Raw genomic sequence first — 18181 nt, forward strand, 5'->3', positions numbered from 1 at the left:
ACTCGTTGCACTTGTGCCCCCTTAACATACATATCCGTGACAAACCCGCTTAACAACAAAATCTCGCCTCTTCACTGTTGAGGTCTCTAAATGCCAGAAAGCTTTCTACTTTAATAGTTTCTTCCCTCGAACAGCTAGACTTTGGAATTCCCTTCCTGCTACCTGCTTCCCTGACTATACTGATATGCAGAAGTTTAAATGTAACATAAACTTGCTAATCTTTCCTAGGTATGGTCACAAATAGTCGCCCCTTACGTCCAAGTGGCAATATGTCTTGTTTGGGGTGAACATGAGTAAAAAAAATAAAAGAAACGCTAAGCCAATAGCATTGTAGCAGCCAACATCATTTCAGAAAACTATTTTAGGTTAGATACCAATTATCATCCCCCTGCAACATGCAGAATAAGGACCGTGCTATCGTCAGAATTTTCCGGTAATTTACGTAAAATGCCAAAATGAGCTGAAATGTTGAGGCAATGAAATCGCAGCAGCCAACGTTATTAAAGAAAACATTAATTTGTTATTATATTATAATAAGCCAATATAATATTGTTATATTACAATACAATATAATTTGTTATTATATTATAATAAGCCAATAAATATTTGTCTTGATTTGAACAAAAAATCATAAAAAAATTATATAAAAAAATATTATTTTGATTTTTTTTTTTTTTTCAATTAATTTTTTATTGAATTTTCCTTAACAGCAGAAATAATATTTTTTCCTTTAAAAAGCTGTGTTGGTGCGAGAAAACAAAAAACCACTGAACTTTTGATCGGCAACTTCCATTTTTTTATGTAAACTGACTAGAAAATTCCAATGATAGCATTGTTCTGTTTTAGTACCGTTTTTTTTTTTTTTTTTTTTTTTTTTTTCCTTGGATTCACTTGAAGTAATGCATATTGCCACTTGGACATAAATGGCTACTATTTGGGACCATAGCTAAAAGTATACTATGTAGGGAGTTGGGCAGCAAGATGTCTATTTGCATTACAACTAAATTTCTGCATGTTAGCACAGTCAGAGAAGCAGGAAACAGTGAAAGAAATCTACAGTTTAGCAGTTCAAGGGAAAGAAATTATTAGAATAGAAAGTTTTCTGGTATCTGGAAACCTATATGGTGAAGGAGTGAAATTTTGCTGTTTGTCTGATGAATCAGGGGTTCTTATGTTAGAGATTTCATTTAACTATTCGTAAAACAAGCATGGAGATGCAACATTACAGTAATAAGGGTTGAAGCCTCGGTTGATAATGCAGTACCTATTAGATCGAAGAGGGAGAGACTCATGATAGATGCACCAGTCCTGATATAGCAACAATTATATTTTTTTGGAATCCTTTGAGACGAGTAATTGATTTATTTGCGGACTGTTATTCTCGTTTCCAAATTGTTGTTTCAGCACGTTTCGGCCAACTATAAGAAGGTCAGAGGAATAGTTGGCCAAAACATCGTGAAACAACAACTATAACAGTCCGCAAATAAATAAATAAATGAACGATTATGTTTGTTTTTTAAAGATACAAAATAATGGTAGATATGGGTAATTTTCTAACATGGTAGAGGGAACCCATCTTCTTTGCAGCAACCTTGGCAATGTCTTCAATATATTTGTTTCAATTCATGTTGCCTGTGAATGTTAAACTGAAGAATTGGAACGAAGAGCTCACAAATAGGGTATTATTAGACATCACAGTCAGTAATCTGACAATGATGTCTAGGCTGGCTCAGACATACAGGAAGATTGGCCCTCAGAGAGAATTGCAAACCAAGTGCGTGAATGGACCTCTAATGTAAAAAGAAGAGGAAAAATAAAAACAAATTTGATTGTAACGAGAAGTTGGAAAGATGCAATGGATTTGGATTAAAAATGATTGTATACTTTGACTCATGTGTCATGCGAATTCCTAAGTATAAGTGTCATTCATTTTAGTTTTGCAATCGTCTGTTTTAGTATGGAAAAATGGTCTCAAATTCATTGTATGCTTTCTTCATGCACATTAATTGATAATGAATTTTTAAGACAATTTTTTAAAATTTAAAATCAAGGAAAACGATTATTTACCTCTTAACATTAGACTTAAGTTAAAAGGTGATTATATTATTGTGATGTTATCAATGTCAAAATGTTAGAAGGGAAAAGAAAGAATATATAACAAAAAGAAAAAGAGGCAATAGGTTTATCAGCAGAACAATGGAGAGAAAGTTGTTCACCGAGATACACAAAAGAAGCTGAAATAGGATTGTTAATCAAGGTGTGGCAGTGATTTGGGATAAAGGACTGAACAATGAAGGTCAATATATTTAGGCAGTTTTAGGAGTGCTACTGAGTTTTTAAACAGTTCATGACAGGGGTATTTTTTAATTTGTGACAGCTTGACATAGTTAGAACTAGATTGAGAGAGTTTTAAGAATCGAGAAGAGCTGACATCAACTAATGAGTACTGCATTGACAGAACATAGACATGAACGTTAGCGTGTAGCAGATCGATGGTGTCACACACAATGTTGAGATCAACAGCCATTATCTAACAGGGAAACATACATGGCATTACATTATGACAATAAAAAAAGGTTGATTAAATTAAATGGAAATTTAAATTCAACCAATCGATGAAAAACCAAGGATTTCAGCGAAAATTGTCTTTATCAAGGAGAAGATAGTGTGATGTAGTATTTTTTTCTTTTTCTTCATAATGTTGTTATTAAGAGGTTGAGGCTTCCCTAAGAGAAAAAACGTTTTGTTTCAAATGCATGTGTGTAATCGATCGGTTTAAGCATGAAATTGTGTGACTCCCTTTCTTTATATATATATATATATATATATAAAGAAAAAAAAGGATGGCGTTGGATTCCATCTTTTTTGGTTTTATTCATACGTTAAAATCAGAAACATTCAGGTCAATATGGGTCACCTCCTCTATAAACACCCATCATTTTTTGCACGATGACTTTTGATTGGACTATTTTTGTTTTTATCTTTTTATTCTTTCGTCAAAGATTGGTTAACTATTTCTTGTTTTATTCTATCTAAAAAAAATAACAAAACTTATTTTATGTGTCTATTGACAAACATAGAATAAGTTTGCTTCTAGTTTTTTTTTAACTAACTCCTTCCATTATTTTTTTTATTATTTCATATTTTTTTAATTATTTTGTCATATATTTTTTTATTTTATGATATTTTTTATTATTTCATGATATTTTTTATTATTTCATATTTTTTATTATTTTATAATATTTTTTTATTATTTCATAATATTTTTTATTATTTCATATTTTTTTTATTTCATGATATTTTTTTATTATTTCATAATATTTTTTTATTATTTCATAATATTTTTTATTATTTCATGATATTTTTTTATTATTTAATAATATTTTTATTATTTCATAATATTTTTAATTATTTCATATTTTTTTATTATTTCATGATATTTTTTTATTATTTCATATTTTTTATTATTTCATGATATTTTTTTATTATTTAATAATATTTTTTATTATTTCATAATATTTTTTATTATTTCATTTTTTATCATTTCATAGTATTTTTTTATTATTTCATAATATTTTTTATTATTTCATATTTTTTTATTATTTCATGATATTTTTTTATTATTTCATAATATTTTTTATTATTTCATATTTTTTATTATTTCATATTTTTTTATTATTTCATAATATTTTTTATTATTTCATATTTTTTTATTATTTCATAATATCTTTTTTATTATTTCATAATATTTTTTTATTTCATATTTTTTATTATTTCATAATATTTTTTTATTATTTCATATTTTTTTATTATTTCATAATATTTTTTATTATTTCATATTTTTTATTATTTCATATTTTTTATTATTTCATATTTATTATTTCATAATATTTTTTTTTTATTTCATAATATTTTTTTTTATTTCATAATATTTTTTATTATTTCATAATATTTTTTATTATTTCATATTTTTTATTATTTCATGATATTTTTTTATTATTTAATAATATTTTTTATTATTTCATAATATTTTTTATTATTTCATATTTTTTATTATTTCATGATATTTTTTTATTATTTCATATTTTTTATTATTTCATATTTTTTATTATTTCATATTTTTTTATTATTTCATAATATTTTTTATTATTTCATATTTTTTTATTATTTCATAATATCTTTTTATTTAATATTTTTTATTATTTCATAATATTTTTTTTATTATTTCATATTTTTTTATTATTTCATAATATTTTTTATTATTTCATATTTTTTATTATTTCATATTTTTTATTATTTCATATTTATTATTTCATAATATTTTTTTTTATTTCATAATATTTTTTTTATTTCATAATATTTTTTATTATTTCATAATATTTTTTATTATTTCAAATTTTTTTCTTATTTCATAATATTTTTTTTATTTCATATTTTTTATTATTTCATAATATTTTTTTATTATTTCATATTTTTTTTTATTTCATAATTTTTTTATTATTTAATATTTTTTTATTATTTAATATTTTTTATTTAATGATATTTTTTATTATTTCATAATATTTTTTATTATTTCATAATATTTTTTTATTATTTCATAATATTTTTTTATTATTTCATATTTTTTTATTTCATAATATTTTTTCTTATTTCATATTTTTTTTTATTTCATATTTTTTATTATTTTATAATATTTTTTTATTATTTCATAATATTTTTTTTAATATTTAATATTTTTTTATTTCATGATATTTTTTTATTATTTCATAATATTTTTTTATTATTTCATAATATTTTTTTTATTATTTCATATTTTATTTCATGATATTTTTTTTATTATTTCATAATATTTTTTTATTATTTCATAATATTTTTTATTATTTCATATTTTTTTATTATTTCATAATATTTTTTATTATTTTATATTTTTTATTATTTAATGATATTTTTTATTATTTAATGATATTTTTTTATTATTTCATATTTTTTATTATTTCATAATATTTTTTATTATTTCATATTTTTTATTATTTCATATTTTTTATTATTTCATAATATTTTTTTTATTATTTCAAATTTTTTTATTATTTCATAATATTTTTATTATTTCATAATATTTTTATTATTTCATATTTTTATTATTTCATATTTTTTATTATTTCATATTTTTTTTTATTTCATAATATTTTTTTTATTATTTCATATTTTTTTATTTCATAATATTTTTTTTATTTCATGATATTTTTTTATTTCATGATATTTTTTATTACATTATATTTTTTTATTATTTCATAATTTTTTTTTAATTTCATGATATTTTTTTTATTTCATAATATTTTTTTATTATTTCATGATATTTTTTTTATTATTTCATATTTTTTTATTTCATATTTTTTTATTTCATGATATTTTTTTATTATTGATATTTTTATTTCATGATATTTTTTTTTCATATTTTTTTTATTTCATAATATTTTTTTTTTATTTCATAATATTTTTTTTTATTTCATAATATTTTTTATTATTTCATATATTTTTATTTCATGATATTTTTTTATTTCATAATATTTTTTTTATTTCATGATATTTTTTTTATTTCATGATATTTTTATTACATAATATTTTTTTATTATTTCATATTTTTTTATTTCATGATATTTTTTTATTTCATATTTTTTTATTTCATAATATTTTTTTATTATTTCATGATATTTTTTTTATTTCATAATATTTTTTTTATTATTTCATATTTTTTTATTTCATAATATTTTTTTTATTTCATATTTTTTTTTATTTCATATTTTTTTTATTTCATATTTTTTTTATTTCATGATATTTTTTTTTCATGATATTTTTTTATTTCATAATATTTTTTTTGTATTTCATAATATTTTTTTTTATTTCATAATATTTTTTTTTATTTCATGATATTTTTTTATTTCATAATATTTTTTTTTATTTCATAATATTTTTTTTTATTTCATAATTTTTTTATTATTTCAAATTTTTTTATTATTTCATAATATGTTTATTATTTCATATTTTTTATTATTTCATATTTTTTTTTATTTCATAATATTTTTTTTATTATTTCATATTTTTTTATTTCATGATATTTTTTATTTCATAATATTTTTTTATTATTTCATATTTATTTATTTCATAATATTTTTTTTATTTCATGATATTGTTTATTACATTATATTTTTTTATTATTTCATAATTTTTTTTTAATTTCATGATATTTTTTTATTTCATATTTTTTTATTATTTCATGATATTTTTTATTTCATAATATTTTTTTTATTATTTCATATTTTTTATTTCATATTTTTTTATTTCATGATATTTTTTATTTCATAATATTTTTTTATTATTTCATATTTTTTTATTTCATAATATTTTTTTTATTTCATAATATTTTTTTTATTTCATGATATTGTTTATTACATTATATTTTTTTATTATTTCATAATTTTTTTTTAATTTCATGATATTTTTTTTATTTCATAATATTTTTTTATTATTTCATGATATTTTTTATTTCATAATATTTTTTTTATTATTTCATATTTTTTATTTCATATTTTTTTATTTCATGATATTTTTTTATTATTGATATTTTTATTTCATGATATTTTTTTTTCATATTTTTTTTATTTCATAATATTTTTTTTTTTATTTCATAATATTTTTTTTTATTTCATAATATTTTTTTATTATTTCATATGTTTTTATTTCATGATATTTTTGTATTTCATAATATTTTTTTTATTTCATGATATTTTTTTTATTTCATGATATTTTTATTACATAATATTTTTTTTATTATTTCATATTTTTTTATTTCATGATATTTTTTTATTTCATATTTTTTTATTTCATAATATTTTTTTATTATTTCATGATATTTTTTTTATTTCATAATATTTTTATTATTTCATATTTTTTTATTTCATAATATTTTTTTTATTTCATATTTATTTTTTATTTCATATTTTTTTTATTTCATTTTTTTTTTATTTCATTTTTTTTTATTTCATATTTTTTTTCATGATATTTTTTTATTTCATAATATTTTTTTTGTATTTCATAATATTTTTCTTTATTTCATAATATTTTTTTTTATTTCATAATATTTTTTTATTATTTCATGATATTTTTTTATTTCATAATATTTTTTTATTATTTCATGATATTTTTTTATTTCATAATATTTTTTTATTATTTCATGATATTTTTTTATTTCATAATATTTTTTTTATTATTTCATAATATTTTTTTATTTCATAATATTTTTTTTATTTCATAATATTTTTTTATTTTATAATATTTTTTTTATTTCATGATATTTTTTTATTTCATGATATTTTTTTATTATTTCATGATATTTTTTTATTTCATAATATTTTTTTATTTTATGATGCTTTTATTTTACTTCACAATGCCAAATGTTTTTATAAAACTCTTTCAGGAAGTTCCATTCTCACTTGCTTCAATTTGACGGAGAAGGTGGCTGGGTGATGGAAGTGTTAGACTCAAATGCCAGGTTGTCTTTGAATGAAGAAAAACAACAGTTAGAGAAGCAATTAGCAGGCGTGCCAAAGATGCACCAACGTTTGAGAGAACTTTGTTCGATTCTCGGAGAAAACTCTGTCCTCTTGGAAAAAGAACTGTCGATAGATGATGAAAGTCAAGCAGAGAAAACTACAGAATTGCCTTCGCATGGTCACAAAGACGATGATGAAGATGATCAGCTTGAAAGACAAGCACAAACCAAGGATAACCAGTGAAATTTACTTTCAACAGTAAGTAATAAAAAAATATATACTGTATTGGGCACAGATTAAAATAGTAATATAGGTAAAAAAAAAAAATGTACACTTGTGTATCAAGTAAAAGTATTCTCACCAAAAATTAGGAAAAAAATAATCAAATAGAAAATAAAATTTAGTTTTTTTTTATTTTGCTGATCGACCATTCATTATTACTTGATTAAATGACATTTATCTAAATTATCTCCCCCTGATTTACAGGTATTTTTGTTCTTATCAATAGCTGATTGGCAAGATGCAAAAACAGATTTTTTTTTTTTAATTAAAACTAGCAGGACCCGTAGACATTCTATGGAATGAGAAATATATTTTAACTAGCAATGGGTGCCCGGCATTGCCCGGATGTTTGGAGGTGTATGCTAAGCAAAACAAACAAAAAAAAAACGGTAATTTTTTAAAACTATGACCCCTTAATATTTATTGTTTTGGGCTCAAATCAAGTTATTAATTTAGATCCATGTCCAAGGAACCAATATCTAAAATTTCAAGTGCTTAGACCCAAAATTGTCGGAGGAGTTTGGTAGAGTTCTCAAAGGTCAAATCGTTGAACTTTTACCTCTTAACAGCGAACTTTTTGGCCGAAACCCGATCACATTGATTTTCCCAAATCTCAGTACCTTTTATATCAAATTTCGAGTCCGTAGACTAAAAATGGACAGAGTTATTGTGCAGGGAAATGTACACAGACACACACACACACACACACACACACACACACACATTCACTTTTATAGATAAAGCTGATATTTTTCTGGATAGCGCAAAAAATTAGTTTTTTGGACAGAAAAACCAACAAACACACAACAAATTAGTGTATTAACGTTTCTATGAAAATAGCATTCATTGTATTTTAAATATAGAACTAAATGAGATAAATTGATATGTATTAATAAATACTTCAAGTAATATTGTGTTACATAGTTCAATACAAATAATAAAATCACATTGTAAGCGATAATCTTTAATTTACACTTTCAATCCAGCACTCTTGACAAACAATGTTCTTTTTATTTTCCTGTTTCTTTCAAATGTTCTTTTTTATACGTAACATTTCGCTTCTTTCTTTGCTTGAAGAACCATTACACATCGAAATGTTAGATCACACATCAAAATGTTACATTACACATCCAAATGTTACATTACACATCGAAATTACTAGGAGTTCCTTCCTCACACCTTTACAGCAACAATCATATATTATCGTGATATTTGAAAATGAGGTTACACCAAAAGGAGGTAACTCTCCGATTTTTGTCCTGGGTTGCCAGATTGGCCTTTTTTAAGGCAAATTTCTTGAATTTGGCTTTTTTTTTTAAACAGTTTGGAATAAAAAATTGTATTTGCCTTTTTTCAAAGCATAACGTACAGACCTAAGTATGGAGGAACAAGCAGAATATTTTGTAGATTTTAATCGATAATTTTTTAAATTTTTAGTGAAGAAATTTATTTTTTGTCTGATTATTACTTGAAATATGATTTTCATCTGTATTTCATTCTGGAGAAGTTCCAAATATCAATGTCAAAATTGTCGGCGCTTATACAGTATTATGCTCGGATTCAATTCTAAGTAAAAAATACTTCAATATACTTATTAAATATCCCCATCAAAAAATGATTGAGTGGAATTTTAATTAAAAATAAAAATCCAGTTTATTGTATTTTGCCGATCTGTTATTAATCCTGTAAAACAAGGGGAGATAAGTCAGTGTCTCATTTATCTCTATAAATAAAATGAACTCATTTTTTCCAGTCTGATTTTGACCTTAATAGGATTAAAAATCAAGATATTTCATGCAAATATAATATGCACAAACGGCAGAACAATATCTGAGGTGTGTTATAGGCTTATTATTTCTCCAATTCCTCGGTAATCTTAGATTTCTATACTTTTTCTGCTGAGAAGTCACGGCCAAAATCGGTTAAGATCAATGGAAGTGGTAAAATATTTTCTCTCTTATAAATTCCTCCTCCCCCTGCCACCACTTAACACCGTTTGGGGATCGTTCACAAGGAACAGTTGAGAAGAGAACACCGGTTTGGCTTCGTAGTTCTTTCATGTGAAGTTATTTAAAATCACTAAACTAAGCTGCAGTGCTCTGTGGCATAGTGGTTAGCGTGCTGGACAATTCACATTATATTTTCACGTTCGCACCGACCTACCGTAGTCGTTTTTTTTTTTTTTTTCCTAAACAACTGGAATGGACTTTTCTTGGTGGCCGAACTGTTAACGTTGCAGATGTTTTTTTTTTGTTTTGTTTTTTTTTCACACTTTATTTTCCTACTTTTACTCATGACTTCGGGGTTTGATCCTTCTTACTTACCTACCATAACATTTTTTAAACCCCCCCCCCCCCCCCGTCCCGGAAACAAACACTCGGGCAACGCCGGGTACCCCCGCTAGTCAAATAATAAGGAATGATGGATTGGTAAAATCCAAAAACTGATTTTTATCTTTAATTAAAATTCTACTCAATAATTTTTCTTCATTTTCAATGACGATACTTATTTTTGTCTGATACTTAATCAAATCAAGACGTTTTTACTGTACTCAATTGTGTATAAGTGACAAAAATACACTTTTTTTATTGATGTGTCAGTCCATCTGTTGTACAGAATGTGAATCTGTTATTTTCTTTGGTTTTTTTTCATAGTGTAAATGGGCAAAAAGTAAGATCCAAGGACAGCTGTTTATATCCAATATGTTCTTCTGTAGGAATCCAAGACATGGACTATGGATTCCAATTCTATAGTTTGTGTGAAATAAATTTTTTTTTTTTTTTCAAGATGTCCAAAAAATTTTTTAAGAGGCTCTGTCTATCAGAAGGCATGGAATCTCATGAGTTCCTAATACTTAAATCTATTTCCTTATATTTCTGTGAAATTTATAGAATGCTTTCTTGTAATAAAACATTGTTTTATTAAGCTGTGATACTATCAAGTTCCACCCACCCAAAGAAATATGATAAAAAAAGAAATAGGTTTATCAGCTAAACAAAAGTATAGGAAGTTGTTCACAAAGGAACACAAAAGAAAGCTAAAATAGGATTATTAATCAAAGTGTGGCAATAACAGAAACAAAAGATTGGTTAATGAATTTTAGAGTTAGTTTTGGGAGTTGTGGTGAGTTTTGCGTAGTGCAGGTATTGTGTCAGAAACACATGGAACATAAGATCATAAGTCAGTTTGATACTGTATATATCCAATTGATGGTTGAACACATCTATTAGAGTTAGTACAAACGTGTGTGACAGCCTTAAATACAATTTGTATGACAGACCATCAAGTCCTGGTGATTTGTTGCAACTGACCCACTTTAATGTAATCAAATCCTTGTGCTCTGAAACCAGATGCTTTAACTGCATTAAGATAGGAAAAGTCAGCTAAATATTTGTAAAACTCTTGGACCGGGCTGTTTGGCTGATATGTTTCTCAAATGGTTCCCAAAATACATCACAGGTCTCTTGTCAATTCCAAGGAATATCCGTCTAGGTGCTTGAATGAATGAACTTATCCAATTTGTGCCTAGAAACTATTTCACACTCATCTGCATCAAAGTTTCATTGGAAACTTTCCTTAGCCCTGACTACTTGGCTCTAGGAATCCTTGCTAGCCTCAAGTCTGCTTAGCTTGTTCTATGCTTACAATATCCTGTCAGCCACAAATCGGATTAGTTTCATTTGTACAATCATCTTTGCCTTGGCATAACTTAATGTGTGACGTGTTTAGTTTATAAGCTAACACACCACTTACTCTTAGTAATCTTACCCCCCCCCCTAAATCTACTACATAAAGAAGTTGTATCTCTAACAAGACGATATTCAACACCTAGTGCCAGTTTGTTTAGACCTATTTCCTAAGTTCAACTGCGTCATAACTAGTTTATGGTCCAATTGACATGCTCCTTAAATCCATCAGATATCTCTAAATTTTGTATTTTTTTAATTGTTATTTTACCATAAACAAGGAATGGTGTCACTTGGATGTAAGGGGTTACTATTTAGGGCAAAACTTACAGGGATATTATGTAGGGAGTTGAGAAGCAAGATGTCTGTTCAGATTCAACTTGAACTTCTGCATGTCACTACAGTCAAGGAATCCACTGTGAAAAATTTCCCCCACTCTATATCTGTGCCTAAATCAAAACGCGGATTCCATGAACAAAGCTTCTTTCTTAGAACTGCACGCCTGTGGAACTCTGTTCCGTCTGCCTGCTTCCCTCCGGACTACAACTTGGATGTCTTCAAGTCTAATGTTAACAAATTCCTAATGAACTGCCCCCTTAAGTAAACACTCCATCAAATCTCCACACTAACGTAATGTACTTGCAATAACCCTTATCCCTGAGTGGCTTCCGGGCCTTGATAAGTGGTGATCACTGTGTAAAAAAAAAAAAAAAGCAGGGATCCAGCAGGGAATTCCAAAGTCTAGCAATTCCAGGAAGAAAGTATTAGAGAAGGCTTTCTTGTATCTAAGGACCTCGGTAGTGAAGGAGTGGGATTTTGCTGATTATCGGGTTAGTCAGGGGTATTTATGTTGAAGGGGTACAAGGGTTTGGAATTTGGCAGAACACATTCAGTTATAAGGTATATCCATTCAAGTGCTTGACTTTTTGAATGTATCTAGCCAAACTTCCTTACACTCTTCTGTGTCAGAGTTAATGGCTTCATTGAACCTTCCTTAGTCTTGTCATATGTTCTGCTTGGCTAGTTCAATAATGCTTAATATTTCTTTTTTCTTTTTTATCCAGATTCTTCAAGAGAATTATTGGTTTAGTCATAAAGAGATGACCCACAGAACCCTAACATCTCCTCCCAAACTGAGCGTTTCAGTATTAAAAAAAATGATTGATTGAAAAAAAAAAAAAAAAAAGGAGTTAAAACTCCATTTCACATTTGATTTCATTTTTTTTTTTTTTTTTTTTTTTTTTTTTTTTTTCAAAAATATAATTTCAAATTTCAAATATTTACATTATTTTTTTATGGCAATTTCTTGGTCATTTCACATTTTCTTTGAAAAATTTAGCATGTGTTCTTCCCACAAATAATAGTTTTCAAATAAAGAAACTACAAAAAAAAAAAAAAAATTAATTTTTCTAATTTAAAGGATTTAAATCTTTCTTCTTTTAGTTTTGATGGGAATCTGAGAATTTTTCAGCCAAATTCTTTTATAAAAGGGGAGGGAGTATTAGAAGACATTTTTTTTTAGAAATTTGCTGCATCTGATTGGGGAAGAGCATCTTAGATGATTAGTATTGTTATGGTAGTTTTATCTGTGCTACATCATCACTTTTGGGGAAGGTATGAACCCATACATTTTATCTCCAGTTATGGATCAGCTAGTAGAGTAGATTAGACTTTCAATCGTTAGTTGTGCAACACATCTAGGAGAAGGAAAACTCCGAAATAACACCAATCTTTCTTTGTTCATTCCGGCTTTGTTTCAGTCTTGAACATCCCCTTATCAGTGGACTCATGCTGGTTCATGAGAGGTGCAGTTGTGTATTGCACAACACTTACTTCGTTATAGACTCTGCACACCATTGAATTATTTTTTACTTGCTATTTTAATTATATCAAAAATGAAAATATTAATTATCACTGTCAGTATATTTAACACATTTTTTAATTATCTTTTTTATCATAATTCTCTTATTGTGACAAAGTTCCAAATCTATCTTTAATTATTCAATAATATATACATACATATATACGTGTGCGTGTATATACGTCTTTACATTTCTTCTTAATTATTCAGTCAAAAAAAATATACATATATAATCTGACGCTATTGTTTTCCAGAGGTAAGTAAACAATGAAGTTTAACGAGGTTAATACAAGAGTGCTCAATATCGAAGTAGAGCAGGATATACTCTTTATTTGTTTTTGCATAAGCAGTAATATGTTGCTACACGGTCATAAGCATGTTCCGGTCAGCTAGTTATCAGTAAATAGAGACCTCTTCAGGCGATACAGCTTATACGAAAGCAAAGTTTGCAAAGAAAATATCAGGTCTTCTTGATCACACGGAGTTAATATCGGGAGGTTCCATCAGATGTTATGAAAAAATAAGCTGTATCGCCTGAAGAGGTTTTTAGTTACTGATAACTAGCTAACCGAAACATGCTCATGACTGTGTAGCAACATATTACTGCTTATGCAAAAACAAATAAAACATATATATATATATATATATGGTTAATCACGTTGACACCCCAGATCCTGTCAGATCACCGAAGTTAAGCATTATTGAGCCTGGCCAGTACTAAAATGGGTGACGATTTGGGATTACCAAGTGCTGTATGTACTCTCTGCTAATTTCTTGGCTCTCTCTTTGCCACTGGACTCAAGCAGTGCCGATTCAGGAGAGGTGTGGTTGGAGATTGCGCAACCCTTGCCTCACAATTACGCACACACACACACACACACACACACACACAGCTACCCGTACAGAAGTGTCCATTGTCTCTTGAGACTGAATGGAGGCATCAATATATATATATATATCAAGTGAAAGATAATGAGGAGATAAAATCCATGAATTAAAACAAGGTTATTAAGAGTGCTCAATAAAAAAGAGCCAAATATATTATTTTTTATTTATATAGACAAGTATTAAATACTCGCTACACTGAACATGCTAAGGTTTAGTGTAGTGAGAGAAATAACATTTATATCTGCTATTTACAGCATCTTATCCTTGAAAGGGTAAGATGCTGTAAATAGCAGATATAAATTTTAAAAGGAGATAAAATCCATGAATTAAAACAAGGTTATTAAGCGTGCTCAATAAAAAAAAAAAGCAAAATATATTATTTTTTATTTATATAGACAAGTATTACATACTTGCTACACTGAACATGCTAAGGTTTCGAAGCAATTGGTTTATTAAAAAACCAAAAGTTCCTCGTCAGGCAACAGAAATAAAATTTATTTGCTATTCAAAATTTATCTGCTATTTTGGTTCTTAAGAACCAGATGCTTGGAATGAACCAGATTTATTTCTGTTGCTTGACAAGGAACTTTTGGTTTTTTAATAAACCAATTGCTCTGAAACATAGCATGTTCAGTGTAGCGACTATGTAATATTTGTCTATATATATATATATATTTTTTTTTTTGAGGGTGCTGGCAATGGTCCTGTTGTCATAATTTGGATCGGTAGAGAGCATGAGTTGTACAGTAGTGTATCTCCAATCTCGCTCATTGTGTCACTTTCAGACATAATAGAAGGTTCCTATCGCTCTTGGGATTTGTACACAACTGGCCAACTAGTAGATGGTCTGCAAAAAACAAAAATAGAAAACCAGTTTTCATCAAATGAAAATGGAATCATGTCATCTTTTCTATGGCGATAATTTTATCATTCCACACTATATATAAGTGTGTGTGTGTGCCATGTTATTAGTGATTTAACCAGTATGCCCCCCCCCACACACACACATCAGGTTTATCTGGTGAGGATGGTGGCTAGTCTCCCATCAAAACATCGATGATGAAGGGTCACTAAGAGCAAGTACACACACATGGGTACTCAGTTGTTTGAATATGGATTATAAATCTGTAAATAAAAATGCCAACGGATTGCAATTTACAAAAACAAAATCTTTTTTCAGCTAAATGTTGTAGAAATTGGCACCAAATTCAAATTCTATTTTCTTGCATAAATTACATTTTAAATTTATAAAATTTCACTCATTAAAAAAAGTGTCATAACATCCCTCCCTTCATAAAAAAAAACTGCTAGCAAAATTTAAATAAGCAATTCAATAAAATTTCATTGAATTTCAAGGTGTGACATTTAGTCAAAAAAAAAAATGACCAAGTGTGATATTTTCTTGTGAAAATGTTGAAACAACAATTTCATCCAAGTATTTTTATTTTTTTTTCGGGGGGGGGGGGTATGGAACCTTAATCCTCCCCCCCTTCATATTATCCATCGAAATTACTTAGAGAATGTTAGCAGAAGAATTGGCAAATGGAAATAAAGCTATTTTCAAAAAAGATAGAAATCATCTTGATAAAATTAATTTTCTTTTTTATATTTACATTTACAGGATTTATTTCTAAATTTAACAATCATTATGAATTTTGGAACAAAGATGCTATGTATAAGAGGTTCAAATGTGGGATATGTTTAGTTTAATTTAATTTTATACAAAGATGTTAATAATTTATGAAATTTTAACAGTAGATATAAGATATAAATAAATATTCCTAAAATTGCAGTTTCTTTTCAAGAGATTTTATATATATATATATATATATATATATATATATATATATATATAACATAGCATAACATGCGCACATCCTCCTATTTGGAAATTCACATCAGGTTTTCATGTAATGAATATGAATACATTCAGGTTTCTCCTCAGAAGAATATGATTGGTTGGTTAAGCTATAAATACAGATGGGTATAGCAGCTGAGAAGGATGTCAAAAAATTTGTCAAAAGTTTAAACTTCAGTATATTACCAGGTGACTACATTGCATTATTTGATTATTGTAACCAAACTCACTATAAATAAATAAATATGGACTGGTATAGCAGCCTGAGAAAGACTACTATTTCCCTTTCTGTTCAATTTGATTCAGAGTCATCAAACACCCATTTAGCAAAATTTCCTGTTTCTGAATTTTTTAGAAGAGGATTGATAATTTTCATAATTTAGATTTTTCTCATCTTGAATGTTATTTCAACAATGTTTCAATTGATGTAACCTTTGACCTTTTTCAGGTGTACTGTTTCGTATTCTGTTCTACTTAGCATTCTTTCATTCCATTAGACATGACTAGGTAGAAATCTGAATTTGCAATTGTATAATTAGTATTGCTCACACTGAGGATTGAACTTTCAACCTCCAGAAAAGTGTCGCCTAGAAGTGAATTTCACTTAATCCTTGGTGTAATGAATGAAGTGCTAGGTAAAATGCAGTTTTAAGTGACACTGATCTGAAGGTTAAAGGTTCAATCCCCAGTGTGGACGATGATTGATACTAAGAATACAATTGCAAATTATTTAAGACTTCCGCTTATTATAATAAAATGAGAGCTTGTTGGATGAGATGAATCATTTCATTTGAAATTCTGTACAGACACACCCGAACTGTTTTGTGAACCAAAAATTAAAAGTCGAATGTCTAGAAAATAATTCAGATTTATATGAAAAAATTTCCTTGAAAAAAGTTCTTCAAAAACGAAGGCAAACTCAATCAAAATAAGGGAGAAATTAACAACAAAAAAAACCAACTCTTTAATTGGAATTTTAAAAGCCAACATTTTCTATTGTCACGTATGTGTATGCTGTGGTTAATTACCTGAAGAAGGCCAGAGAATGAGTTGGCTGAAACGTGATGAACCAACAACACAAGAATAACATCTGGCAAATAAATAAACAAAAGTTACTAATTTCAAAGGATTGCAATAAAAAAAAAAAAAAGAATATAATTTCTTCCATATTGACAAATTTTCCTATCAATATTTATAAAAACATTTTAAAATAACTTTAAATGCTAGGGACAGTGTGTAGTATCTGTTCTGTCCTTGGTTGGTGGAGAGGCGGGCCTTTTAGATTGAGGAAATTAAAAAAATGTATTCCAATTCAGAGTGCCCCTTCTTGAGGAGCTGGATTCCCCTCCACATTAAAAATCGACTTTTTGCCCTTGTCGGGAGGCAAATAAATCCGAACTTTTTAAAACTTTGAATGTTGAGCTTTATTTATTTTTGCACCAATTTGGACTTACATGAAAGAAATGTTTATATATTATAACGTGTGTTTATGTGTGTGTGTGTGTGTATAACTAGCAGGGAGACCCGACATTGTCTAATAATGAATGAGGATCAATGCATGTTCCATCTTCTAATAGCTTTATTGTCATCAAAATCGATAAGTTCACCCATTTTTCAATCAGATCGATTGTCTGCTCTAGTTGGGAACCCATAACAGTGCACCAGGAAGAAGCTTCACATACATTCTTTAGTAACTTAGTCCACAATATATTGTAGTGTACATTGCACTGTAGAGAACCCACTGTTGAGTTTATAAAATTATTTTTATATAATAGATTGAATTAAAGTCAAGTATCATGGTTCAATTGTGCACTAAACAGAAACATTCATTCTAAATGTGCCTGTCTTATCAAACAACCTATTGTTGGTTTTATACGTCAGGCCCTTTTGCTTGTGCGGTGATAAAATTTCTCAAATACATGGTGTTAGACTGTATAAGGGTGTTCACTTTTGTCAAAATCAGACTGTTCTTCCTTTAATTGTTTTTTTATTTTTCTCAATTTTCTGATATAAACCTATCTAAGAGCATTCCCAGACATATAATGTACATTAGTGT

At 26.5% G+C, this 18181-nt stretch overlaps 1 protein-coding gene across 1 annotated transcript in view; it reads left to right on the forward strand.

The window, feature by feature from the left end:
* Positions 1–12767, forward strand: part of LOC145293694 (ATP-binding cassette sub-family D member 1-like) — a 102736-nt gene extending 89969 nt beyond the window's left edge. Inside the window, exons 11-12 of the mRNA XM_080140104.1 lie at positions 7475–7808; positions 12583–12767. Of these exons, the coding sequence (XP_079996230.1) occupies positions 7475–7793 (319 nt within the window). The 3' untranslated portion in view covers positions 7794–7808; positions 12583–12767. The remainder of the gene's footprint in view (positions 1–7474; positions 7809–12582) is intronic.
* Positions 12768–18181: the final 5414 nt, after the last annotated feature.

The sequence above is a fragment of the Euprymna scolopes genome, chromosome 15 (genome assembly GCF_053919585.1).
Source record: "Euprymna scolopes isolate OS-2025 chromosome 15, ASM5391958v1, whole genome shotgun sequence".
Lineage (NCBI taxonomy): Eukaryota > Metazoa > Mollusca > Cephalopoda > Sepiida > Sepiolidae > Euprymna > Euprymna scolopes.